This window comes from Oncorhynchus keta, chromosome 22 (genome assembly GCF_023373465.1).
Source record: "Oncorhynchus keta strain PuntledgeMale-10-30-2019 chromosome 22, Oket_V2, whole genome shotgun sequence".
Classification (NCBI taxonomy): Eukaryota; Metazoa; Chordata; class Actinopteri; order Salmoniformes; family Salmonidae; genus Oncorhynchus; species Oncorhynchus keta.
This window is the reverse complement of record NC_068442.1, coordinates 16,070,432-16,098,026: the sequence shown is the minus strand read 5'-3', so window position 1 is coordinate 16,098,026 and position 27,595 is coordinate 16,070,432. Positions and strand designations below refer to the sequence as shown.

The window sequence follows — 27,595 nt, the reverse complement described above, 5'->3', positions numbered from 1 at the left end:
CCACCTTCCGTTTTGCCATTTTTGATGGGTATCTGAAAGTTAATTTTACTGTGATGCTGACAACTGCTGTGCCAATAAATATTGAAATGAAGCAGCCTACTGCTCGGTGCGTCACCGTTGCATTGTGGGAAATGTAGTATTGGTGCGTGTAAAAGATCTGCGGGCTGCCGGCTTGCTGCGGTCTGCGGGCCGGTTCTAATAATAAATCAAGATCATCCCAGGGGCCGTAAAAAACCTTCTCGGGGCGGATGTGGCCCGCGGGCCTTGACTCTGACATATGTGCTGTAGAGTGTAGTCGACTGTAATGTGTTAAGGAGAACATTTAAATAGATCTGTTCCGGTTATTATAAGTACACCTAGGAGTCTTCAGTAAAAGAACCCAGCTTCTTAGGATGCAACAATAACCAATATCAATAAACCTCCCCTCCACAATCTCTCCTTCCCTCTCCAGAGCGGGGTTTCCTAAACTCGGTCCTGGGGACATCCCTGGGTGTACGTTTTGGTTTATGACTACACAGCTGATTCAAATGACCATATCCTCGTCAAGCTATGATTATTTGAATCCGCTGTGTAGTGCTAGAGCAAAAACCAAAACGTGCACCCAGGGGGGGGGGGGGCCACACGACTGAGTTTGGGAAACCCGGCTCTATAGTATGGACTGTACTGTGTTCTTCACCACGGGGGACAGGTACGACCTTGACCTTGGCTTTGTCACAGTCCCAGGACATGTACAGGGGCTGGAGTGTTACCCCCAGTCACATGTCAGTCTGATCCTAGATCAGTGAAATATTGACAAAAGACAATGGCACGTGAGGTTAATAATAGTGATGGGAAGTTTGGCTCTTTTTAATGACTGTGATCTTTTCGACTCGTTGAGTCAAAATAAATAATTTGTATGACTAATTTAGTTAATTTGAGCCAGTAATTCCCAGAACACAATACCGGCGAACGATGAACTGAAAACTCATGAGTCATAATTCTACAAGACTCTCGTTCACATGTCGTTCACCATAGTCTCATTTGTGAACTGAGACTTGTAAAAAAAGTGTGCTTGTATGTTTCTAATCTATGCTGCCTGCAGCATGATCTATTTTCCTGTGGACATGTGTGACAGACATTTGTTTTGTCGGAAGACGTCGATGGAGCCGCTGAGCCGGAGGAACATTTATCAATCGTGCTCTAGAACTCATTGTAATCTCTCATGGACAGACTCTGCAAAAATAAATGGTAATCAAGCATCTGACCAATTGCGCAATACTTTAGTTCTGGGTTAACCGAGATTAGCAGGTCAATCAAACAACTAAAATTAAGTGGTCACACAGAAAAACGAATCATGACTCTCGAGTCAGTAGAAAGAGTCGTTCAAAAATAACGAATAATATGCAAACTGCACATCACTAGTTAATAAGTCATAACTCTCCTTCTGTGTGTGCACATGAGTGTTCAGGACAAGAACACCCTGCTGGCACTGTATTGGAGTGGTGAAATGGTGGAAGTGCAGTCTCCAGACCTGGAGGCCCAGTGCCACAGCACCACCAACCACACCTCTGACACTTTACCTTCAGCAGCATAAAATTACACATCAAGGTTTGGCCCTCACTGTCTGAGATGAACTGTACTGTAAACTTTAAACACAAACTAGAGATGTGTTTGTAAATATTTAAATGTCAGCGGGAGGAGGAGATTGCATTCAGGCAGGCTCTGAAGGAGAAAAGGCAGAGAGAGAGAGGCCCGGCTGAAGCAAGCCAAGGAGCAGGCCCGTGAGCCCACTGATGAAGAGCCGCAGGAGGAAAATGAGGAGGAAGAGTATGCAGTCCGGCAGTGTCAGGGCCTCCCCTCGCAGCCATGCGACCTCCATGCAGGCCTCCTTGGCCCTCAGTCTCCAACGACAACCAGTACGGACAGCTGTGCTGAAGCTTTGATGGCCAGTTTGTCCTGACGACGGGGAGGACGTCAACATCTTCTCCTTCAGCCTGCTGCCCAGGAGGACCTGCTGAAAGCCCTGCAGCACAGCAAGGCCAAAGACCCCTCACCATGGGATAGAGGGACAGTAAAGACATGAATAACACAAAATGGAGGGTCAGTACTATGGTTGACTGTGCATTGTTGTTGTTGAAACAGGTTGGCACAGGATATCAAGGACCCATCAGCATACAGGTGAGGGAGATTCCTAGTAGAGAGACAAACAACATACAAAGACACACCTGGCTAAAGGAAAACCAGTCCCTCTCGCTTTCCCATCTCCCTCTCTTTTTCATCCACTCCTCTATTGCTCTTTCTCTCCCTCCCTACCTCCAGATCCTCCTTGACATTTTCCCTCTCTCTGTAGCGTTGAGAAGGCTAAGCAGAAGTGGCAGACGGACCGTATGCATGGGGAGGCTGAGCTGAGGAAGGCTGAGAGATGTAAGAAGCTGGCTGAGCTGCAGAGTCAGTTTAAAAAGAGCCAGAAGAAAGACATGGAGGACAAACTAAACACCAGGCAGAGCAAGATGGTGTGTGTGTGTGTGTGTGTGTGTGTGTGTGTGTGTGTGTGTGCGTACTCTCACCTGGTAGGGTGCCATTTCATATTTGCCCATTGTTTCTTCCAGGTTCTGGGATTACCGTGGTAGCGTTCCAGAGTGACCAGAGGATCTCCACCTATCGTCTGCTGGCACTGTTCCAGAGGTTCCATGACCTGAAACAGAGAGGGATGGAACGTTGGAGGAACAAAGCCGAGGCTGACAAAGACCGCTCCAACATCACAGGTAAGAGAAAGGGGGAGAGAAAGTGTGTGTGTGTATTATACCTACCTGTTACTGTTTATATAGCATAATGTGCGTGTCCCTGGCCAGCGGACCAGGAAGACCAAGGTGAGGAGGCTGTTCTTGCGGCTCGTCCAGGCGGCAGCAAGACGCCAGGTAGAAAAACTCTGCAAAGCTATGTAGAAGGCAGAGTGTGCCCGGCTAAGACAGAGAAGAGGATGAAGGAGTGGGCTGAACTGTGAGTCTTATCATATGGCCTCTGGTGGAGTTTCCTAGTCCTTCAGAATCACTGTCTTCACTCTTCCCTACATGACTATCTCCATGTGACTCTGCGAATGATTTAATGACAATGATTTAAAATGAAATATGATAGAACCATACACATACAGTAACTAACTACTATCACATGTAGTATGAATATCCCCCCGCCCCAATAATTCAGTGGTATTGATGATTGTGCCAATCCTACCAACAGGGCCTGTAGCCGTGGCCAATAACCAGAGGAGGTGGGCCAGACTGCTGGAACAGCTAGAGGCAGAGAGGAGGGAGGAGAGAAGAAAACCCCTGTCCTACACCTCCAGCTAAAAAGAGAAAGAGGGAGGTGGAGGAAGGAGCTGGTGTGAGAGCTGGAGAAGGAGATAATGGAGTTGGAGGAGGTCAGGCTGCTGTATGAACAGGACTCCCTGCTGGAACAGGTCAGCCTTTCCCCTAGTTTACTTTCCAGGTGGGGTGCAAAGGCCTCAAAAGCAACATCCAGGCTCTCTGGCATCAAAATTGTCAACTGAAACCAAATCAAAATCATTCTTCTTCTCTCTCTGCCTCCATCCCATTCCCCTTCCTCCCTCCCTTCCCTTTTTCTCCTCTCAGATGTCGTAGTCAGTGTGCTTGTTGCGTCAGGTAGTGATGGTAGGCTCCATTACCTCCTCCACACTGATCCTCAACATGGGGGCCCCACAAGGGTGTTTCGTCAGTCCCCTCCTGTACTCCCTGTATACCCACGACTGAGCGGCCTCACACAGTTCCAACTCCATCATCAAGTTTGCTGACGAGATATGAGGTAGGCACTCGGATGGTGTGGTTCTGATTGTGGACTTCAGGAGGAACCAGGTTGGGAACGCCCCCATCCTCATCAAAGGGGTCGCCATGTAGACTGTCAAAAATGTCAAATTCCTCTGCGTACACATCTCAGATGAGCTGAAATGGTCAAACCACACCTACACCGTGGTGAAGAAGGCACGGCAGCGACTCTTCAACCTCAGGAGGCTAAAGACATTTGGCCTCAGTGTTCTACAGGATACACACCCCCACACACATACATACATACATACATGTGTCCTTCTGTAGCTCAGTTGGTAGAGCATGGCGCTTGTAACGCCAGGGTAGTGGGTTCGATCCCCGGGACCACCCATACGTAGAATGTATGCACACATGACTGTAAGTCGCTTTGGATAAAAGCGTCTGCTAAATGGCATATATTATTATATTATTATTATTATATACATACATACATACATACATACATACATACATACATACATACATACATACATACATACAGTGCATTTCGAAAGTATTCACAACCCGTCACTTTTTCCACATTGTGTTACTTTATAGCCTTATTCTAAAATGGTATACGTATAATGTCCTCATTAATCTACACACAACACCCCATAGTGATCTACACACCTGTCTATATAAGGTCCCACAGTTGAGTGCATGGCAGAGCAACAACCAAGCCATGAGGTCAAAGGAATTGTCCGTCGTGCTCCGAGACAGGATTGTGTCAAGGTGCAGCTCTGGGGAAGGCTACCAAAACAATTCTGCAGCATTGAAGGTCCTCAAGAACAGTGGCCTCCATTCTTTAATTGAAGATGTTTGGAACCTCCTCGAGCTGGCTGCCTGGCCAAACTGAGCAATCGGGGCAGAAGGGCTTTGGTCAAGGAAGTGATGGTCACTCTGACATAGCTGCAGAGTTCATCTGTGGAGATGGGAGAACCTTCCAGAAGGACAACCATGTCTGCAGCACTCCTGCAAATCAGGCCTTTATGGTAGAGTGCCCAGACGCAAGCAACTCCCCAGGAAAAGATACATGACAGCCCGCTTGGAGTTTGCCAAAAGGCACCTAAAGGACTCTGACCATGAGAAACAACATTCTCAGGTCTGATGAAACCAAGATTGAACTCTTTGGCCTGAATGCCAAGTGTCACATCTGGAGGAATCCAGGCACTGCTCATCACCTTTCCTAAGGTGAAGCATGGTGGTGGCAGGCATCATGCTGTGGGGATGTTTTGCAGAGACTGGGAGACTAGTCAGGATCAAGGGAAAGATGAATGGAGCAAAGTACAGAGAGATCCTCAGACTGGGGTGACGGTTCACCTCCCAACAGGACAATGACCCTAAGCTCACAGCCAAGACAATGCAGGAGTGGCTTTGGGACAGTTCTCTGAATATCCTTGAGTAGCCCAGCTTGTCCCTGGACTTGAACCAGATCGAACATCTCCAGAGACCTGAAAATAGCTGTGCAACAAGAGGGACCCGATAATGCTTTGTCATTATGGGATAGTGTGTAGATTGATTTGGGGGGGGGAAACAATTTAATACATTTTAGAAAAAGACTAACATAACAAAATATGGAATAGTGAAGGAGCTCGAATACTTTCCAAACTATTCTTTTGAGGCAGATTTGGGCCAAACTTTTTGGATTTGATTTACCTTTTTCTACCCAATTTCGTGGTATCCAATTGGTAGTTAGTCTTGTATCATCGCTGCAACTCCCGTTCGGACTCGGGAGAAGCGAAGGTCGAGTGCCGTGCATACTCCGAAACACAACCCAACCGCACTGCTTCTTGACACAATGCCCACTAAACACGGAAGCCAAAAAAAAAAACTCGACCCGGAAGCCAGACGCACCAATGTCTGACGAAACACCCTACACCTTGCGACAAGGACATCCCTGCCGGCTAAACCCTCCCCTAACCCGGACGACGCTGGGCCAATTGTGTGCCGCCCCATGGGTCTCCCGGTCGCAGCCGGATGCAACAGAGCCTGGACTCGAACCTAGACTCTCGTGGCACAGCGGGAGGCTGATTTCGGCTTAACTTGCACTTATTCAGACCATAAGCAGTTTTCAATGTAATAACCTATCGAAGTACATAACAAGCTTTTTTTATTTGATTTTTTATTTAAAAAAATGTATTACCTTCAATACCATTCGTTCTTTACAACTCATAATTTTCATACATACTCCAATAATGTTATTTTAATTTAACTAAACAAAAACCCCAAACAAAACCTCAGGGGAGCATCTTCCCTCCCCGTCACCCTACAAACTACCTTTCCCTATCTCCACATAACAAGCTTGTGCGTGCTTTGAGCTGCCCAGAGGCAAAGCACAGAAGAAACAGGCGAGGCTTTCGTGAAGGAGGGGCAATAGTCACGTAGCCAATGACGTCAGGTGAGCCAGGAGATTCGTCATTTAAACCCAGGCGGGAAAGTAGAAGTCTATATTGAAAGTGTCCGTCCCGTTTTGTTTCAGGTTGTGGGGTAAAAAAAAAGGTTAACATGGTGAGGACGAAGGCAGACAGTGTCCCCGGAACTTATAGGAAAGGTAATGTTCTACAATCAACTTGAAGTTGTTACTTATTTTGATTCATAACATGCTAGCTAACGTTAGTTAAATGGTTATTCATTGTACGAAACTGGAATCGCTAGCTACTGTAGCTAGTGAGTTTTGTGAAGATAATTGCAACCCCTTGCATTCCATTATTTTGGAACAACTAACTGCTAATATTCGATTTTAGTGATTAGCTAGCTAACTAGATGGCTTGATTGACTGGGTAAGATTTGTCTCCCGCCAATTCAATAGAATTGTGGACACAGATGGCGCTCATGCTAACCCAGACGCGTTCGTACTCGCATCATGTTTTTTTGTGCCGGATTTGATTGTTACCTTAACGTTATTAAACGTGTTTACAACGAAAGACTGGATAAAAAAAACGTGGTAGTCAAGTGTCTTTTTGTCGTATTTTCGTTAGCTGACTAAGCTACTTGTTATTCATTATCCTCAATCTGGCGCCAATTTCACCGCCCAAACAAACCAGTCACACAAATGTGTCGGTGAAGATTACTTTGCTACTACTATACACTATAACTGTGCATGTCAATACACGGCTTTTGCTTAATAAAATTACTTTATAACTAACACACTTATCCATTTTCAGCTGTGGCTGCATCTGCACCCAGGAAGTCATTGGGTGCCTCGAGTTCTGCAAATGCATCAAGCGGCTCTCAAGCAGGCACGCCTGGTGAGTCATGATTTCATTCAGGCTTAAAGTTTAAATTGTCTAAAAGCCCATATTTCCATGTAAGCTAGATACCTACATAACAATTTTTGGTAGATGGCTAACAACTATTGCCTCCGAATGCATTTCTTTCTCATGTGTCCAAGTGGTGAGTAGTCATGGCAGATATTCGTCTAAATTGTGAATTGTAATGCTGGCATTGTTTTACAGCGAAGAGTAAATTTGCTGGAGGGAATCCTGTGTGTCCTCGGCCCACCCCAACTTGGCAAAAAGGCATTGGGGATTTCTTTGGTGGGCCCTGCAGGGATCCTGAAAAAGAGAACCAGCTCCCCCAGGCAGATGATGAAGAGGCTGGAGGCAGTGGAGTGTCAAAGGCATCCAAGAAGTACATTTGAATTATATTAAGCTTAGTTTTAGAGCCAGTCCAAAAGCAGCCCTGAAATGCCTACCTCTTTAGTGCTTGCAGATCTGGAGGAAGTGGTGTATATTCTCAAACATTTTCATTAGAATCTGTTCCAAAAACATTGCCAAAGTTACTAATATTAAGAACTCATTCTGATACTTTAATATATTGCATTGGTCTGTTCTCCATAGATAACTTGGCAATGTTTTTGCTCTGGTTTATTTGCCGAAGCAGAATCGCTGGGAAATGTGTGCATTCGTGCTTTTTTTGTTTCTGTAAAAATGTAATACGTTTGAAGGCTCATCTGGCTGTTCGTGATTCTTTGTAAGCGTGTATGTATGTTGGGTGATGTACCCTGAAAATGTGAAACCTGGCACATCTATTACTTTAACTGTGCTGCAGAGCCTGTTCAAATGTGATTATGGGCCAAACATTGCTGTCCCATCTAATGTCAACCATTCACCTTTCAGATCCAGACCACTGCCTGCTGAAGATGAGGATGCTGATGAATGAGCTTTACCAATCGTGTCCCAATTAAAAAGCCATTGCTTCTAGTACTAGAATGGGCTGGCAGATTTTATGTGTATATAATTGATGAATTTGTGGTTTTTGTACAGAAGTTTAATAAACCTTTTTTTTGTATGCCTGAGTCTATTACCTTTTGTTTTGTTACTCTTACTGTTTACAATAACTGATCTATTTTCTCAATCTAAATTGCACTTAGGTTTTCTGTGCTAACAAAATATTTTGTTATTGAAAAGCCATGATGGTAGAATAAGCAAATGTATCAGTGGATTCCCTGCCTGTCAAACTATGGCAATCATGCCCCTAATTTATTAGCCAATATTTTTCTCGTTATATGGGTAACCTCTACATACCAGAAGATGGTGCTAGATCATTAAGAATATCAAAATGTTGGGGACAGGATGTAATGCATACTTCTACATCAATGAAATGGGACAAATAAGCACCCACCTTAAAATATTCAGTCACCTTTTTTTAATTGTAATGAGGTTGACTGCCTCAGCAATGCTTGATGTTGGTTAGTGTTCCATGATTAGACGACCTGCATTTTGTCCAATTTCTATGAGTGGTGGCCCTCAGTTCTCCCTATATTTTATTTTACCTTTAACTATGCAAGTCAGTTAAGAACAAATTCTTATTTTCAATGGTGGCCTAGGAACAGTGGGTTAACTGCCTGTTCAGGGGCACCCTTCCGGGTAATAGTCCAACGCTCTAACCACTAGGCTACCCTGCCGCCCCATGTTTAATGGCTTGACCTTTTGTACAGTAAGGTGAACCTCCAGTGCTACATGTTTGGTCAATACCATGAGATTTTCAACCACTATCGGGAAAGGTTGGAACCAATTCATTGTTGAGAAGTGCCAAGTGTGACACATATCATACGCAAGGTCACTTGTAGTACAGTGCCCCTGGAGCAAATTAGGGCTAAGTGCCTTAAGGGCACATTGACAGTTTTATAAAAAATAAAAAAAATTACACCTTGTTAGCTCGTATTCAAACCAGCGACCTTTCGGCCCATGCTCTAACCGCAAGGCTACCTGCCGCCCATAAAGCACATTGACCTGTAATTTCCATGATGATAATGTTCTAGCAGGATACACTTGGAACTGATTTTCTCGCAGGATGTTGGAGCAACACTTCCGGGACCATTTTTTACAGAGACTGAAGAGGAAGCGAGACACTATTTTTTTATTCCGTTTAAATTAACGTAAGTATACAAGACCCCTCTGCTATTGCATTGGCGTCTACGGGAGACACCCTGTTAAACCGGAACTCACCGCTTTTTTTCAATGGTAAACAGCCGAAGTGAGCTATCTTCGTTTATGCACCATCTTTGATTTTTATATCAGTGGAGGCGAACTGAAGAGGGCTCTGGGATGCTAACTGAAAACACCAATTGTCGTCGCTTCCTCGTTTCTGGCGTAATCGCTACACGGAAAATAAATGACTAAATGCACCCAGGACCACATTGAAAGTAAGTAACATTTCCACAAGCTAAAATTGGCTAACAGCTAACACTAGCTTATCTGCGTTTTCTGAACGCCGCCTAGGCTAGGTTTAGCTAGAAGCAGCTAGCTAGCTAGCAATTTGCTGGCCTGAATTGAAGACGTTGCCTGGACAATTACCTTTAGCCAGCTACTGTAGTTAGTTAGCTAACGATCCACCTACCCAGGCTAGAGAGCGTTGGACCACAAGGAAATGCATTCACTGTTTTGTTTGTGTCTGTGGTGCAGATAGTACTATACATGGTATGTAATGGGATTGTGTGGTTGACTAACGTTAGTGTTGTCTGTCAAATGCGAGTTTCCGTCATTAGTTAACTACTGTAGTTAGCGAACGTTAACTGGTGATCCAGCTAGGAGGATAATGACTCAAATTGCTAGGTTATCTAATGAAGGACACGGGTACGCTCGTTTTTCGCTAGTGGTTATCTATGTGGTTATCTGTCCAGTAATCTGGCACGTTACTCTAACCCATGTCAGAACCAAGCTAGCCAGGTGTCTGAGTTTGTGTTTTGTATCTATTAGGGCTACTCTTCCAAAATTAAGGCAGTTATGCATTTACAATACATTCACCACAGATTACACAAAACATTAAGTGTGTTACGTCACACTAGTTTAATTGAGGTGTCAATCAAAAATGCATCTGTTGACCAATGGGTCAACAATCAATTGTTAATTGTGTAGGTAATCCTCTAAAACAGTGGTTCCCAAACTTTTTGTTGTCCCATACCCCTTCAATCATTCAACCTCCAGCTGCGTACCAGGGTCAGCACACTCTCAAAAGTAGTTTTTTGCTTTCATTGGAAGCCTGCCACACACACTATATAATACATTTATTAAACATAAGAATGAGTGGGTTTTTGTCACAACCCGGCTCGTGTGAAGTGACAAAAAGCTCTTATAGGACCAGGGCACAAATAATAATAATCAATCATTTTGCTCTTTATTTTGCCATCTTACATATCAAGCTTTATTTGTTAATTGGAAATTGTGAATAACTCACCACAGGTTAATGAGAAAGGTGTGCTTGAAAGGATGCACATAACTCTGCATTGTTGGGTTGTATTGGAGATAGTCCGTCTTAAATCATTTTCTACACACTGTCTGTGCCTGTATTTAGCTTTCATGCTTGTGAGGGCCGAGAAGCCACTCTCACATAGGTACGTGGTTGCAAAGGGCATCAGTGTATTAACAGTGCGATTTTTTTTTTTTTTTTTTTTTTTTTTTTTTTTATATATATATTTTTTTTTCTCCAATGCCGTATACTGTGAGCGCAGCCCAATCCAGAAATCTGTCAGTGGTTTCTGATTAAATTACATTTTCACAAAACTGCTTGTTGCAATTTTGATGAAGCTCTCTTGTTCAGATATTGGTAGTGGGCATGAAAGGGATAACAAATCCAGTTGTTTGTGTCATCCATTTCAGGAAAGTACCTGCGTAATTGCGCACCCAGCTCACTCAGGTGCTTCGCTATTTGATATTGTCTGTAAGCTTGAGTTAATTGCACACACAAAATCATACAATGTTGGAAAGACCTGTGTTGTCCTTGTTAATGCAGACAGAGTAGAGCTCCAACTTCTTAATCATAGCCTCAATTTTGTCCCGCACATTGAATATAGTTGCATTGAGTCCCTGTAATTCTAGATTCAAATGATTAAATTGAGAAAAAACATCACCCAGATAGGCTAGTCGTGTGAGAAACTCGTCATCATGCAAGAGGTCAGACAAGTGAAAATGGTGGTCAGTAAAGATGACTTTAAAAAAATAATGTGTCAGTACTTTGCCCCTTGATATTCAGCGCATTTCTGTATGTTGTAAAAGTGTTACATGGTCACTGCCCATATCTTTGCATAGTGCAAAAAATACACAGGAGTTCAGGGGTCTTGCTTTAACAAATGAACTATTTTCACTGTAGTTTCCAAAACGTCTTTCAAGCTGTCAGACATTCATTTGGCAGCAAGAGTCTCTCAGTGGATGCTGCAGTGTACCCAAGTGGCGTCGAGAGCAACTGCTTGCACGCGCGTTACCACTTCCGTATGTCTCCCTGTCATGGCTTTTGCGCCATCAGTACAGATACCAACGCATCTTGACCACCAAAGTCCATTTGATGTCACAAAGCTGTCCTGTACTTAAAAATATCCTCTCCTTTTTTGCAGAAGATGTCTTCCTTAATTGACCTCCCATAAATGTAATGGACATATACCATGTCTGTTGACTCATCCAGCTGTAACGCATAGAATTCACTGGCTTTGGTGCGATGCAATAATTGTTTCAAAACATCTCCTGCCATGTCACTGATGTGTCGTGAAAGTGTTGTTTGAGGAAGACATTGTCTGTATAGTTTTTATGGCCTTTTCCCCCAGCATTGTCCCAGCCATATCCGCGGCAGCAGGAAGAATGAAGTCCTCCACAATAGTATGGGGCTTGCCTCTCCTAGCCACTCTGTAGCGCACCATATAAGACGCTTCAAGGCCCTTCTTATTAATGGCATCTGTTGCTTTTATACATGTCTTACTACTCGAAAGTAATCTTAATTGTCGCTCAAAAAGCTACCGTGGTTTATTTTTCAAATTGGCATGTTTTGTTTCTAAATGTCTACACAACAGTGAAGGTTTCATCGAGTTGTGAGATGGCCACTGTGTGTTATATGTGCAAAAGTACTGAGGAAATGCACTACTCCCAATATAAGTGAACCCCAAATCAATGTAGTTCTCATCATATTTGTACCGCTTCGATGGTCCAATGTCCCTGTCTGTTGTTCAGTGCTTTCCCGGGTAAGGGGGCAGTAGCTCTTCGGCTGCATCAAATTCACAACTGTCAGGGTCTGTAGTCATTTAGGCACGTTGCCTTTCTGTTCTTGGGCACAGGGACTATGGTGGTCTGCTTGAAACATGTTGGTATTACAGACTGATAGAAGGAAAGCGGCTACGGAAAGTGTGATCACACAGTCGCCCGGAACAGCTGATGCTATCATGCATGCCTCAGTGTTGTTTGACTCGAAGCGAGCATAGAAGTGATTTGGCTCATCTGGTCAGCTCGTGTCACTGGGCAGCTCGCGGCTCTGTTTCCCTTTTCCCTTTGTAGCCACATAAGACGAGCGTCAGAGCTGGTGTAGTATGATTCAATCTTAGCCCTGTATTTACGCTTTGCCTGTTTGATGGTTCGTCGCCGGGCATAGCAGGATTTCTTGTAAGCTTCCGGGTTAGAGTCCCACTCCTTGAAAGTGGCAGCTCTACCCTCTATCTCAGTGCGAATGCTGTCTGTAATCCATGGCTTCTGGTTGGGGTATGTACGTACAGTCACTGTGGGGACGACATCCTCACTGCACTTATTGATAAAGCCAGTGACTGATGTGGTGTACTCCTCAATGCCATCGGAAGAATCCCGGAACATGTTCCAGTCTGTGATAGCAAAACAGTCTTGAAGTTTAGCATCTGCGTCATCTGGCCACATTTAACATGTTGATTGATATTTGTTACAAACTGATTTGTTTCCCTGCATTAAAGTCTCTGGCCACTAGGAGCGCCACCTCTGGGGGAGTGGTTTCCTGTTTGCTTATTTCCTTATTCAGCTGACTGAGTGCGGTATTTGTGCCAGCATCTGTCTGTGGTGGTAAATAAACAGCCACGAAAAGTATAGCGGAACTCTCTAGGCAAGTAGTGTGGCCTGCAAATTATCACAATATACTCTACTTCAGGCGAGCAAAATCTAGAGACTTCCTTAGATTTTGTGCACCAGCGTTTACAGATCTGTACAGATCACCCCCCCTCGTCTGACCGAAGTGTGCTGTTCTACCCCCCCCCCTCGTCTGACCGAAGTGTGCTGTTCTATTTTGCCTGTGCAGCGTATATCCCGCTAGCTGAATATCCATGTCGTCATTCAGCCACAATTCCGTGAAACATGGGACATCAAAAACTGTAATATCCTGTTGGTAGGATATTCGTGATTGTACCTCCTCTAGTTTTAATATTTGTCTAATATTGTCCAATGATTGCACATTTGCAAGTAGTAGTCCAAACCTAATTTCTCTCATCGTGTCAACTATGCTCAATTCTGTGCCAGAATTAAGGCTACTGGTTACCCGACATGCATGCTCACTTTCCAGTTGAACTCGTAATCTTTCTTATCGAATCTGCAGGACATAAAACAATATAGAGCCAGTTAAGATGGATATCATTTGAGAGGTGTGTGTGTGTGTGTGTGTGTGTGATTTTGACCCTCCCTTTGTTAAGGGACACATCTTTCCATTTCTGTTAGTCACATGGCTGTGGAACTTGTTCAGTTTGTCTCAGTTGTTGTATCTTGTTATGTTCATACAAATATTTACTCATGTTAAGTTTGAAAATAAACTCAGTTAATTAACAATGAGGACGTTTCTTTTTTTGCTGAGTGTATATGTGTGTGTGTTGTGTTATAATAAACTGGGTGGGCCGAGCCCTGAATGCAGACCGGCTGACAGCCATTTTTTACTGCTCTAATTACGTTGGTAACCAGTATATAATAGCAATAAGGCACCTTGGGGGTTTGTGATATATGGCCAATATATACCACGGCTAACGGCTTGTCCAGGCACTCTACGTTGTCGTGCTAAGAACAGCCCTTAGCTGTGGTATATAGTGGCATTAGACCACACCTCCTCTGGCCTTATTGCTTAAGTATACCATTTTTTCGCATTGATTAGAAATTCATTTTTTTTTTATAAGATTCCTCACAAAAACATGTGTATCTCTGTGAAATATAAATGGAATACTGAGCATATACCAAGCTTTTTTATTTTGAAAGCCTTATCATTTAGCTTTTTGCGAGGACCACAAAATGTAAAATCCTCAAGTTGTTACAAAAAGCCTGCGCCACGATAGATGGGTTGGCTGACAATGTCACAAACGAAGTGTGCGCTGCCATGGGGCAGAAGTCAGCCTGTTGTGATTTTTGATGGCAGATTGCTAGCAAGAATGACAAACTTCATGTGGGGATTATATGTGGCTCAATCGGCTTGTTTCATCATGTTATTGATACTATGTCTTGTGTTGTTTTCATCTAGCTAGATTTGTCATTCCAACTGCTAGCTAATCCAGTCCTTTCTAAAGGAGCTAGTGTATCTAGTTTTACCTATGTTAGCCAACCACGGCTGGTTTCCCGATTTAGCGATGGAATTTGTGGTTTCCACTAGTTACCACAGCCAAAAAGTCAATGGCTTTTGTGGTTTTGCTTTAAGGTTATCAGTGCGTATAGGGTTAATCACATTTTAGAAATTGACTAAAAAGGTTTATGACTGGCTGTGGTAACTAGTGATGATTTTATGCCCTGTTTTCTATCATGATGCATTTCATTGCGTCTTATGTGAACTTCATGCAATCTTGTTCCGCTACTGGACAGATAGATAGGGTTTCATAACACTAGAAATGTTTCATTCAAGACAGGAGAAACATATTTTTTCAGTTGATAATAAAACATGTTTTGCGGTGGTGTGTATTCATGGATGCCAAGGGAAGCCAGGCTTCCTCAAATTGAGCAATTAAAAAAAAGAACATTGTTTTTCTCTTTCGTCGTTTGTTACATTCAGCCTCATGCAAATTTATCTCACCAAAGAAGGCATCTGTGTGAGTGAAACAGCACCCCTCTGTCTTTAATTGGCAAATTTAGGCATGACATGCCAGCAACTAATACTGAGGCTACACATCTAAGTATAACTGATCAAATGTATAGAAGACAAGCATTGTAATTTTGACTTCTGTAAAGTGAGTGTGGAAGAGGTGAGAAAATTGTCAACAATGACAAGCCACCGTGGTCTGACAACTTGGATGGAAAATTACTGAGAGTAGATAGCGGACGATATTGCTGCTCCTATTTGCCATATCTTCAATCTAAGCTTACAATTTTTCATTTAGGCCCCCAAGTTCTCTGAGCAATTATTTTGGCACATAAGATTGTAAACACTAGGAAATCATCTCCATCCTCAGAAATACAGTGTAGACATTGTTAATGTTGTAAATGACTATTGTAGCTGGAAATGGCAGGTGCAATAGGTTCACCACTGAGTAAACACGTCTATAATAGATATTAATGTTTTAAGAAAGGAACGTGTGTGTGTGTGTGTGTGTGTGTACACACACACATTTGGCCTGGCGAACTGGTTTTATGCACTTACCGAATGGAAGCTGATTCTTTTTTTTATTTTTATTTTTTTAATGTTTAAACTCCGCTGGTCTCGGGAAGAAATTACGAGGCTTCACTGTCTGAGACAGAGTACAAATGTATTCCAGACACTTAAAACGTGGTCTCGAGACCGGACTCGACTGGTTTTCTCCTGTGCCTTTCCTCTACTTCGAGTACTACCACACTGGTAACTTGAATAAGAAATTTCATAAATGTGTCAACATAGGAATCACAGAAATTGGGTGTTAACCATTACCCCTCTAGTGCAGGGATCATCACCTAGATTCAGCCACAGGCCTATCCTTTTTTGACAGGATGGAGTTGGATACTGTAGATACGCCTCACAAGTCCTCAACTGGCAGCTTCATGAAACAGAACACACACCCGTCTCAACGTCAACAGTGAAGAGGTGACTCCGGGATGCTGGCCTTCTAGGCAGAGTTGCAAAGAAAAAGCCATATCTCAGACTGGCCAATAAAAAGAAAAGATTAAGATGGGCAAAATAACACACAATGGACAGAGATATGGCTTTTTCTTTGCAACTCTGCCTAGAAGGCCAGCATCCCGGAGTCACCTCTTCACGGCTGGCCGTTAAATGTACATAGAGGGCTAACATTTATATGCATGTTAATCAGTCATGGCTCGAACTAGAGGAGAGATTGACTTCATCATTACTTGCTTTTGTAAGAAGTATTGACATGCTGAAAGCACCTAGCTTTCTGTTTTTAAACTACTAGCACACAGCTCGGACACCCATGCAGACTTGCCACCAGAGGTCTCTTCACAACCCCCAAGTCCAGAACAGGCTATGGGAGGCACACAGTACTACATAGACCCATGGCTACATGGAACTCGGATAACTGACGCAAGCTGTAGAATCACCTTATGGAACAGCTGGGACTGTGAGGAGACCCACACACAGGCACACTCATACACATGCTAACACACACACGTACACATGAATTTTGTATTGTAGATAGGGCTGGGCATAATGACGATGTATCTCGTGACGATAAACATTTTTTTATCATTTCATATTATGGTCTTTTGTTTTTCTTTGTTGCAAATCGCACTCTTTACGGCAATATTTTTCGTTAATTGGACGACGCTTTGTGTTCTTGTGGAAGGAAATTTGCAACACAAACAAACATGGAGGAGAGTGAACGTGGCATGGAGACACGAGGGGCTACTTCGGTCGCATGGACGAGGTTTGAGTCTGACACGGACCAAAAAATCGTCATATGCAAAATATGCTGCTGGCCGGTCCCGACAGCAAGCTCAAACACCACTAACCTCTTTTACCACCCACGCAAGAGTCATGTGAAACAGTACGGAGAGACTCTACGGATGAGACCCAAAAAAGTACAGTTGAGTGCTCAAAACAACCCCCCCCGACTCAGACGTTGCATGAGGCTTTTCCCCACAGCACACCATATGGCAAAGAATTACAAAAATTTAAGGAGATAACAGCTGCCGTTACAACTTACATCTGCAAAGACATGGCCCTAATTTACATGGTGGAGAAATGGGGGTTTCGTGAGTTGTTGCTAACGCTTGACCCAAGGTACCAAATGCAAATTGATGTGTCACGTATTATTGCCAAAATAACATATAAGCCCCAACATTTTTAGGCCTAACATTTATTTTGTTTGTTACTATAGTTGAAGTGTTTTCTATTTACCTTTTTAGATTTTATACATTAATATTTAATATTGTTACTTGCTTAATTGAACATTTGCACAAAGGTTCTAAATAAAAGGAGAAATAATAAAATATTATTCGACTTTAATTCAAAATGTAAAAAGCAATAGGCCTTTACATGTGGTCATTTTATATAAACTATTTAATCAGTGAATTTACAGAAAATGTGCTATATTGTGATATGTATCGTTATCAGGATATTATATTTTGGCCATATCGCCCAGCCCTAATTGTGGCAGCAGCTAATGGGGATCCTTAATAAATACAAACCTCTCATGGCCATTTTAGGGATGTGGCAATGCTTTGAGTAAAACATACGTTAACCTCCTTTTGTTGATACAGTGCATTCGGAAAGTGTTAAGACCCCTTCCCTTTTCCACATTTTGTTACGTTACACACTTTTTCTAAAATGGATTAGGTACATTTGTTTTCCCTTGCCAATCTACACACACTGCCCCATAATTGACAAGAAAAAATACCTTATTTACATAAGTATTCAGACCCTTTGCTATGAGACTCAAAATTGAGCTCAGGTGCATCCTGTTTCCATTGATCATCCTTGATGTTTCTACAACTTGATTGGTGTCCACAGGTGGTAAATTAAATTGATTGGACACGATTTGGCAAGGCACACCTGTCTATATGAGGTCCCACAGTTGACCGTGCATGGCAGAGCAAAAACCAAGCCATGAGGTGGAAAGGAATTGTCCGTAGAGCTCCGAGACAGGATTGTGTCGAGACATAGATCTGGGGAAGGGTACCAAAAAAATGTCTGCAGCATCGAAGATCCCCAAGATCACGGTGGCCTCCATCATTCGTAAATGGAATAAGTTTGGAACCACCAAGACTCTGCCTAGTGCTGGCCGCCCGGACAAAATGAGCAATCTGGGGGGGGGTTGGTCCTTTTGTCAGGAAGGTGACCAAGAACCCAATGGTCACCCTGACAGAGCTCCAGGGTTCCTCTGTAGAGATGGTTGTCCTTCTGGAAGGTTCTCGCATCTCTGCAGCACTCCACAAATCAGGCCTTTATGGTATTTACATTTAAGTCATTTAGCAGACGCTCTTATCCAGAGCGACTTACAAATTGGTGCAAACACCTATGACAACCAGTGGAACAGCCACTTGCATCTAAATCTTGTTGGGGGAGAGAAGGGGGGTGAGAAGGATTACTTACCCTTACTTACCCTATCCTAGGTATTCCTTGAAGAGGTGGGGTTTCAGGTGTCTCCGGAAGGTGGTGATTGACTCCGCTGTCCTGGCGTCGTGAGGGAGTTTGTTCCACCATTGGGGGCCAGAGCAGCGAACAGTTTTGACTGGGCTGAGCGGGAACTGTACTTCCTCAGTGGTAGGGAGGCGAGCAGGCCAGAGGTGGATGAACGCAGTGCCCTTGTTTGGGTGTAGGGCCTGATCAGGGCCTGGAGGTACTGAGGTGCCGTTCCCCTCACAGCTCCGTGGCGAGCACCATGGTCTTGTAGCGGATGCGAGCTTCAACTGGAAGCCAGTGGAGAGAGCGGAGGAGCGGGGTGACGTGAGAGAACTTGGGAAGGTTGAACACCAGACGGGCTGCGGCGTTCTGGATGAGTTGTAGGGGTTTAATGGCACAGGCAGGAGCCCAGCCAATAGCGAGTTGCAGTAGTCAAGACGGGAGATGACAAGTGCCTGGATTAGGACCTGCGCCGCTTCCTGTGTGAGGCAGGGTCGTACTCTGTGGATGTTGTAGAGCATGAACCTACAGGAACGGGACACCGCCTTGATGTTAGTTGAGAACGTCAGGGTGTTGTCCAGGATCACGCCAAGGTTCTTAGCGCTCTGGGAGGAGGACACAATGGAGTTGTCAACCGTGATGGCGAGATCATGGAACGGGCAGTCCTTCCCCCGGGAGGAAGAGGAGCTCCGTCTTGCCGAGGTTCAGCTTGAGGTGGTGATCCGTCATCCACACTGATATGTCTGCCAGACATGCAGAGATGCGATTCGCCACCTGGTCATCAGAAGGGGGAAAGGAGAAGATTAATTGTGTGTCGTCTGCATAGCAATGATAGGAGAGACCATGTGAGGTTATGACAGAGCCAAGTGACTTGGTGTATAGCGAGAATAGGAGAGGGCCTAGAACAGAGCCCTGGGGGACACCAGTGGTGAGAGCGCGTGGTGAGGAGACAGATTCTCGCCACGCCACCTGGTAGGAGCGACCTGTCAGGTAGGACGCAATCCAAGCGTGGGCCGCGCCGGAGATGCCCAACTCGGAGAGGGTGGAGAGGAGGATCTGATGGTTCACAGTATCGAAGGCAGCCGATAGGTCTAGAAGGATGAGAGCAGAGGAGAGAGAGTTAGCTTTAGCAGTGCGGAGCGCCTCCGTGATACAGACAGTCTCAGTTGAATGACTAAAACCTGACTGATTTGGATCAAGAAGGTCATTCTGAGAGAGATAGCGGTAGAGCTGGCCAAGGACGGCACGCTCAAGAGTTTTGGAGAGAAAAGAGAGAAGGGATACTGGTCTGTAGTTGTTGACATCGGAGGGATCGAGTGTAGGTTTTTTCAGAAGGGGTGCAACTCTCGCTCTCTTGAAGACGGGAGGGACGTAGCCAGCGGTCAGGGATGAGTTGATGAGCGAGGTGAGGTAAGGGAGAAGGTCTCCGGAAATGGTCTGGAGAAGAGAGGAGGGGATAGGGTCAAGCGGGCAGGTTGTTGGGCGGCCGGCCGTCACAAGACGCGAGATTTCATCTGGAGAGAGGGGGAGAAAGAGGTCAGAGCATAGGGTAGGGCAGTGTGAGCAGAACCAGCGGTGTCGTTTGACTTAGCAAACGAGGATCGGATGTCATTGACCTTCTTTTCAAAATGGTTGAAAGTCATCTGCAGAGAGGGAGGAGGGGGGAGGAGGATTCAGGAGGGAGGAGAAGGTGGCAAAGAGCTTCCTAGGGTTAGAGGCAGATGCTTGGAATTTAGAATGGTAGAAAGTGGCTTTAGCAGCAGAGACAGAGGAGGAAAATGTAGAGAGGAGGGAGTGAAAGGATGCCAGGTCCGCAGGGAGGCGAGTTTTCCTCCATTTCCGCTCGGCTGCCCGGAGCCCTGTAGTGGCCAGACGGAAGCCACTCCTCAGTAAAATGCACATGGAGTTTGCCAAAAGGCACCTAAAGGACTCTTAGACCATGAGAAACAAGATCCTCTGGTCTGATGAAACTAAGATTTGTGGAAAAGGTTAAGGGGTCTGAATACTTTCCAAATGCACTGTATAAGTGAATTCGTCCCAATACTATTGGACTCCTAAAATGTGGGGAGGACTATGTACAAGAAATTGTGACATTTTTAAATTGTTCACCCGATATGGTTGGAAATACCCTCAAAATAAAGCTTATGTCTGCACTTACCACCTCGTCATTGTATAATTTCAAATCCAAGTGCTGGAGTACAGGGCCAAAACAACAACAACAACAAATGTGTCACTGTCCCAATACTTTCAGAGCTCACTGTACCCAGCTATGGAGGAACTTTGAACGTCCGAGAGTTGGCCCGATGCCGGGGCTAGCTCAACACCCTGGACCAGATGTAGCTAACAAACTTAGGTGAATTCAAAAACTGCCTGCTACTCAGGCCCAGAAGCTAAGATATGCATATTATTAGTATTTGGATAGAAAACACTGAAGTTTCTACAACTGTTTGAATCATGTCTGTGAGTATAACAGAACTTATTTGGCAGGCGAAACCCAGAGGACAAACCATTTGAAGTCACTCTCTTTTCAATGGGGTTTCATTGGGAATCCAGATTTCTAAGCGACTTTCTTGCAGTTCCTATCACTTCCACTGGATGTCAACAGTCTTTAGAAATTGGTTGAGGTTTTTCCTTTGCGAAATGAAGAAGTAGCACTGTTCAGAACGAGGCTCGAGGGAAGTGTAATCTTTGTTAGAGGCGCGTGACCTGAAAGCTAGCTACACATTGTTTTCTTCCGGTATTGAACACAGTATATCCCCTCTTAAAGTTGATTGATTATTTATGTAAAAAAAATACCTACAGTTGTATTAGAAAGTAGTTTGAGATGTTTGGACAAAGTTTACAGGTAACTTTTATGTATGTTGCGAGAGTTGGAACCAGTGTTTTTCTGGATCAAACGCGCCAAATAGACATTTTGGATATATATTGATGGAATTAATCTAACAAAAGGACAATTTGTGATGTTTATGGGACATATTGGAGTGCCAACAGAAGAAGCTCGTCCAAGTTAAGGCATAAAATATCTTGATTTCTGCATTTTGTGTTGCGCCTGGAAGGTTGAAATATGATGGTCTGTGTTTGTTTGCTTTCGCCGTAAAGACTTTTTGAAATCTGATACGTTGCCTGGATTCACAACACGTGTAGCTTTAATTTGGTGTATTGCATGTGTGATTTCATCAAAGTTGAATTTTTATAGTAATTCATTTGAATTTTGCGCTCTGCATTTTCACTGGATGTTGGCCAGTTGGGACACCAGCATCCCACATCCCAGAGAGGTTAATAAAATCCACTGTGAAATGTGATCGCGATAGTATCCTTAACTAGCTGGCAGGCAGACGCTGGAAGGAGATGTTTTTGAGTGACAGTGAGTGCTTTTGTATAGGCACTTGGATTTCGCTTTTTTGTTGGACTGAGTAAAATGCATGTGACGTAAAATAACATTAACCGGTTCCCATGCTTTTAAAATAATGGTTCTGAAGCCTCCCGAGTGATTCAGCGGTTTAAGGCACTGCTTTGCAGTGCTTGAGGCGTCACTACAGACCTGGGTTTGATCCCAGGGTGTCTCCCAGCCGGCCGTGACTGGGAGACCCATGAGGCGGTGCACAATTGGCCCTGCGTCGTCCGGGTTATGGGCCGGGCGCCTGTAAGCGGTCGCCATCTGGACGGTGTTTCCTCTGACACGTTGGTGTGGCTGTCTTCCGGGTTAAGAGAACAGTGCGGATTGGCAGGGTCGTGTTTCGGGGGACACAAGGCTCTCAACTTTCACCTCTACCGAATCCGTAGGGGAGTTGCAGCGTCATGACAAAACTATAATTATCAATTTGTATATCATGAAATTTGGGAGGCAAAAGTACAAAAAAACAAAAAATTGTTGTTCCAGAACACTGGAAATCTTTTGAAACCGTCCTCTTGGCTGCAGAGATAAAAAAAAGTTACCTCTTTTTAAAAAGGTAATTTCCTTAAATTCTATACATTTTGCCATGGACTGAGTTTTTTATTAATTTGTTGTTTTTTAAAATCCAGTTTTATAGCTAGTTACCTGCAATTCTACAATTTTTGCCATGTCTTGTGTGGTTTTCTAATGTGGTCTGATTGACTTAAACATTTTAACAAACTCAGTGGGGCCCCCATGCTATTAAATTTGAGATATTTTATTCCATAACTGTCCATTCTTTTCTACATACTTTCTGGTTTTATCATTTTAAGTTTGAATTGAGTACAAGGAGGCCCGGGAAGGCCCAAATGTAACAACCCTTCATTCTGTTAGTTACGAATGAATTGTATTGTATATTTTATTTGTTCATTTTTCTTAGCTTGCATTGTCCATTGTAACATGTTTGCATAACGACTTCACTCCATGACTGTGACGTTACATTTGATTTAGCACAGCTAGATGAAAAATACACATTTATGCAGGCAGAGAATGCATTAGAAAAACACACACACACTGTGTCACACTGAGCAATTTAATCCCTGACTTTCCACACACTATTGTAGGCTTAGCCATGACGTGTGCGACGTGCACAGAGCTGGAATTTGCATAACAGCCGGTAGAGAGAGGATGGTGTGAATCAGTGACTTTGCTACCACAGGCGAGTCTCTCTTACACACACACACACACACACACACACACACATTCTCTATATTGAAAAAAACAGCCTTTATTCTCACAATGGCATTTAAAACATCTTCCCCTGTACGTTTGTTTATTGTCCTACCTTAAGAAAACATCTACCTCTTTTCACTGGGCTCTAACTGGATTGTGGTGTAAAATCCCCTCCATCTCCAATTCACAGCCCTGTTACTCCAAAGAACTGAAAACAATGGAAATAGTAAGAACCTGTAATGAAGTTGTAGAATGTCTTGAATTAGTGCACATGACCGCTCTGAAAACAACCCTTAAAGAAATTGGCTAGTCAAACTCTGTCATCTCCCCCAGTATTAGACTGTTGCTGGAACTGCTTTTTTACCAAAGCTTTCCTCCACATTACCAGTAAGCTATTTGTTGAAGTGTGAATGGTCTCAAGTGTAGTAAACTGGAAGGGGAGCTGATAAAATGGCCACTTGTTCAACTCATGTGTTTAACGGTTTGTATTCTCCTCCCCTCCCCCCACTTGACTGGTGAATCCACACTCAACCTTTTACGGGTTTAAATGATTCAAGATTCCTCTCTATGCTGAGTACCTTTTGTGTTTCTTATGTCAAAGCTCTGACCCCAGGTCTGATTGGATATTGCACATCAAGGGTTATTTGCGCTAGTTTGATTTGACGTGGCTGTCTAACCCCTTTCCATCAATGCTTTTCATAGACAATGGAGGAAAAATGCCTTGCTGGGCAGTCGCTGTCGGATGCGAACCGAGCATGAGTATCGTTTTACTTTTAGATGAGCGCTTCCAAGCTTTGTAACAAACTGTTATGGCCTCAGTGAAACAAAGGTTTGAAGGTCTTGCATCTAGGGTGCAGGAAGCACAGAAAGCTATCTTTGTCTTCTGGTGGCCATCTCAGAGCGACTTTTTCCATCTATCACTTTTCCTCTGCGGATAGAAACTGTTTGATCCAGGCGCAGGAAATATCTCATAGGAAGCCGGCCTAATTTGTGCGATCCCAGTCACTGAGAGCGATAACCAACCCACATTGTGGAGAACAGTGACTGATCGCCATACTCCAGCACCAAGGCCCTCTCCTGTCATTGTCAGAGGGAAATGGAGCAGACAATTGTGGGAAATGAAAGGGGATCTGAAGACGTTGACTTTCTTCCATGAATTATTAACCAAATGCCTACTTTTCTCTGCAGGTTGGTGAGACCTGTCCTGCAATGTTTCATTTAGGTCTAGTACTGGCAACGGTAACATGTCGAAAGCATTCCACAGGGATGCTGGCCCATGTTGACCTCAATGTTTCCCACAGTTGTCAAGTTGGATGGATGGTTTTGAACCATTCTTGCAACTGTTGTGCGTGAAGAACCCAGCAGCGTTGCAGTTCCTGACACAAACCGGTGTGCCTGGCACCTACTACCACACCTGGTTCAAAGGCCCTTAAATCTTTTGTCTTGCCCATTCACCCTCTGAATGGCACACATACACAATCCACTTCTCAAGGCTTAAAAATCCTTATTTAACCTGTCTCCTCCGCTTCATCTACATTGATTTGAAGTGGATTTAACAGTCGACATCAGTAAGGGAGCATAGCTTTCTTCTGGATTCACCTAGTCAATCTGTCATGTAAAGAGCAGATGTCCTTAATTGTTTTGTAAACTCTGTGTAATGGCTGTAGTTAATAGCCTAAACCATCACTGGGTAGGTAGCCTACATAAAAGTTACAAATAGTCCAAACTATATTTAAAAATATATATTACATTTGAATAATATTAGTGACTATGCTCATGGCAGTTATACCCTCCACGTTAGGGCAAAGGTCCTGTAACTTTGCCTCTACAGACAAACAAGGTCACTCGTGGATATATTTAAAACACAGTTCCTGGTTTCTAGTTGTAGCTTGATGTCAAGGAGCAAGATCTACATTTGAATACTAAGGCTAATGTTCACAGCATAAAGAATAGGAATTTATTCAATGTGAACCAAAGTACAGTTTGAAACTGTACACAGGTAGTTCCCATATGGCCAAAACAAAAGGTACAACTCAATGTTATATAGCCTTTTTCAATTCTGAGTTTATATCTGGTTTAGTGGACCTGTATTAGTGCCTTGAATTTTTCCTCTGGGGTGACATTACAATTAATTTTAATATAATAGTTTGTTTACAAAATAAGAATTATTTTACTCATTAGTTACTTCTGTCTTTAAATCAGTAATCATATTCCGGCACTTCAGATGAAATAGACACAATTGTCTTGTATAATGATGATAACCGAGTGTAAAGCTTTACAAAAATGTTGGGTAAGATTCACAGTAATTTCACTGAACTTAGATAATTGCTTTTATCTTACTTTGTGTATTATTATAATGTTACCTGCCTCATGCTTGACAATGTCTTTTACATTTTTGTCTTAGATGACACTTTCTTTTTCAATTTTTCCATTTATTGGCGTCACCCCATAGGACATTGTCACACCGACGGACAATACACAACAGGCAGTCCAAATTGTACAGTTAAAACATAATGACACTTTCAGAAGTTTTTGACCACTGTAAAAATGCTTCTAAACATCAGTTCTAAACATCAGTAATGGATCCTCATTTGAAGTGTACTCATTACAATTACAGATACTCCAAAGAGTCATGTATTATTTTTTGTCACTACTTCCCCGAACTGGGAGTGGCTCATTTCCGTGCCTGCTTCCTTCCTTGTGCTAGCCGTTTCTCAGGCTCCCTCTACTGAGTCGAACCCTGATTTTTCTGTTACCAGTCGTCACCATGGTAGGCACAAAGTACCATTGGAAGTTGATAGGGCAGACATTCGAATGAGACGCCAGTGCCACGAAGGGTCCCCGTATCGGTTTTGGGCCAGCACTTGTTGGCATATCTTAGCGCTACAATTGCCACAGTTATCCAAGTAACATTGGAGCGAATTAATGGAACCTTAACTGATTTAATGAGCCATGCAAAGTTTCACTGTACCGGCCGTGTGTATTTAGACTTGGCTTAATCTTTGGGACAAGAATATGGCAGGATCAACCAGGTATAGCAGGGGGGGAACAGTTTCCAAAAGAGGCACGGCTGATGGGGGCTCCCAGGGTGAATCACGTATGCCAATCGGTCAGGAAAAGAGAAACTGGTAGGACAGACATAAAGGGACCAATGGGATGGATGTTCTAATGCAGGGAGTGAGAACCAGGAATGGGAGCACCACAGCCATTCCCCAATGTCTGCCTGCACGATCACCAGGACCAGGTAAAGAAACTAGACCCTCCCCGGAGGGCAGAGACAGACGCAGAGGTTGCAGAAAGTGAGAAACCAGGCATGGGAGAATGAATGCATAAATATTGCAGAATCACTTAAAAGCATCAAAATTGCAGCAGGATACAAATAGGTCTAATGCAAATAAGTGTTATTTGATTATAATGAAATGTTTATTAATAGGTTATGTCCCCTGGAGTGACCGCTGTTTCCTCTGCTGTGACACCATCTTCCTGTCACACCGTTGGAAAACTCAGGCTGTATGGCCCATTTTGGTCCTTATTGTTAATAGTAAAGCCTTCCTTATGATTTCACCACAAACAGTTTTTATTTTTGTACTTCAAGTGTTTAAAAAAATATATCTACAGTACCAGTCAAAAGTTTGGACTCTTTTCTACATTGTAGAATAATAGTGAAAACATAAAAATAACACACATGAAATCATGTGGTAACCAAAAAAGCGTTAAATCAAAATCTATTTGAGATTCTTCAAATAGCCACCCTTTGCCTTAATGACAGCTTTTCACACTCTTGGCATTCTCTCAACCAGCTTGGAATGGAATAACCTGGAATGCATTTCAATTAACAGGTGTTAATTGAAACCACTACTAAAGGACACCAATAAGAAGAGACTTGCTTGGGCCAAGAAACACAAGCAATGGACATTAGATAAGTGGAAATCTGTCATTTTGGTCTGTCGCAGAATAGGTGAACGGATGATCTCCGCATGTGTGGTTCCCACCGTGAAGCATGGAGGAGGTGGTGTGACGGTGTGGGGGAGCTTTCCTGGTGACACGGTCAGGGATTCATTTAAAATTCAAGGCACACTTAACCAACATGGCTACAACAGCATTCTGCAGCGATACGCCATCCCATCTGGTTTGCACTTAGTCCCAATATCATTTGTTTATCAACAGGACAATGACCCAGCACACCTCCAGGCTATATAAGGGCTATTTGATCAAGAAGGAGATTGGAGTGCTGCATTAGATGACCTGGCCGCCACAATCACCCGACCTCAACCCAATTGAGATGGTTTGGGATGAGTTGGACCGCGGAGTGAAGGAAAAGAAGGCAACAAGTACTCAGCACATTTTTAAAAAAGGATACAAGCACATTATTCCTACGGTCATTACCCCACCTTTTTAACAAAATGAGGCTCAAGATTCTGACAAGAAACAAGGTGTTCACTTTCACTCCTTCAAG

General features: G+C 43.6%; 2 protein-coding genes and 1 long non-coding RNA gene across 22 annotated transcripts in view; 2 read left to right on the top strand and 1 right to left on the bottom strand.

Moving 5' to 3' along the window:
* Positions 1-243: 243 nt before the first annotated feature.
* On the bottom strand, positions 244-6,058 carry LOC118401126 (uncharacterized). 5 transcript variants are annotated; one of them, XR_004829173.2, is made up of 4 exons: positions 5,454-6,058; positions 2,790-3,070; positions 2,547-2,674; positions 244-2,028 (listed from the first exon to the last, which is right to left on the bottom strand). It is a non-coding gene; the product is annotated as an uncharacterized LOC118401126 (long non-coding RNA). The 5 variants fall into 5 exon arrangements; XR_004829171.2 differs by having other exon boundaries at positions 2,790-2,942; XR_004829170.2 differs by having other exon boundaries at positions 2,790-6,058.
* A 124-nt stretch (positions 6,059-6,182) lies between these two features.
* LOC118401125 (PCNA-associated factor-like) lies at positions 6,183-8,087 on the top strand. Its single transcript, XM_035798386.2, has 4 exons — positions 6,183-6,348; positions 6,962-7,045; positions 7,253-7,427; positions 7,916-8,087. Exons 1-4 carry the CDS (start codon positions 6,303-6,305, stop codon positions 7,956-7,958), a joined length of 348 nt encoding a protein of 115 aa, XP_035654279.1. The 5' UTR covers positions 6,183-6,302; the 3' UTR covers positions 7,959-8,087.
* A 964-nt stretch (positions 8,088-9,051) lies between these two features.
* Positions 9,052-27,595, top strand: part of LOC118401124 (casein kinase I) — a 66,161-nt gene continuing 47,617 nt past the window's right edge. For 5 of the 16 annotated variants that reach the window (XR_008075405.1, XR_008075404.1, XR_008075407.1 and 2 more), the window contains exon 1: positions 9,102-9,444. The gene's annotated coding sequence lies outside the window, so the exon portion shown is untranslated. Of the gene's footprint in view, positions 9,445-27,595 lie in introns of all 16 variants that reach the window. The other 11 variants (XR_008075409.1, XM_035798379.2, XM_035798382.2 and 8 more) reach the window with 7 other exon arrangements.

Bases quoted from the DNA above. Each gene is read 5' to 3' on its own strand.
- LOC118401125 (XM_035798386.2), top strand. From the start codon at position 6,303: ATGGTGAGGACGAAGGCAGACAGTGTCCCCGGAACTTATAGGAAAG. The intron at 7,046-7,252 runs GTGAGTCATGAT...ATTGTTTTACAG, and splicing joins CTCTCAAGCAGGCACGCCTG to CGAAGAGTAAATTTGCTGGA. The intron at 7,428-7,915 runs GTACATTTGAAT...TTCACCTTTCAG, and splicing joins GTGTCAAAGGCATCCAAGAA to ATCCAGACCACTGCCTGCTG.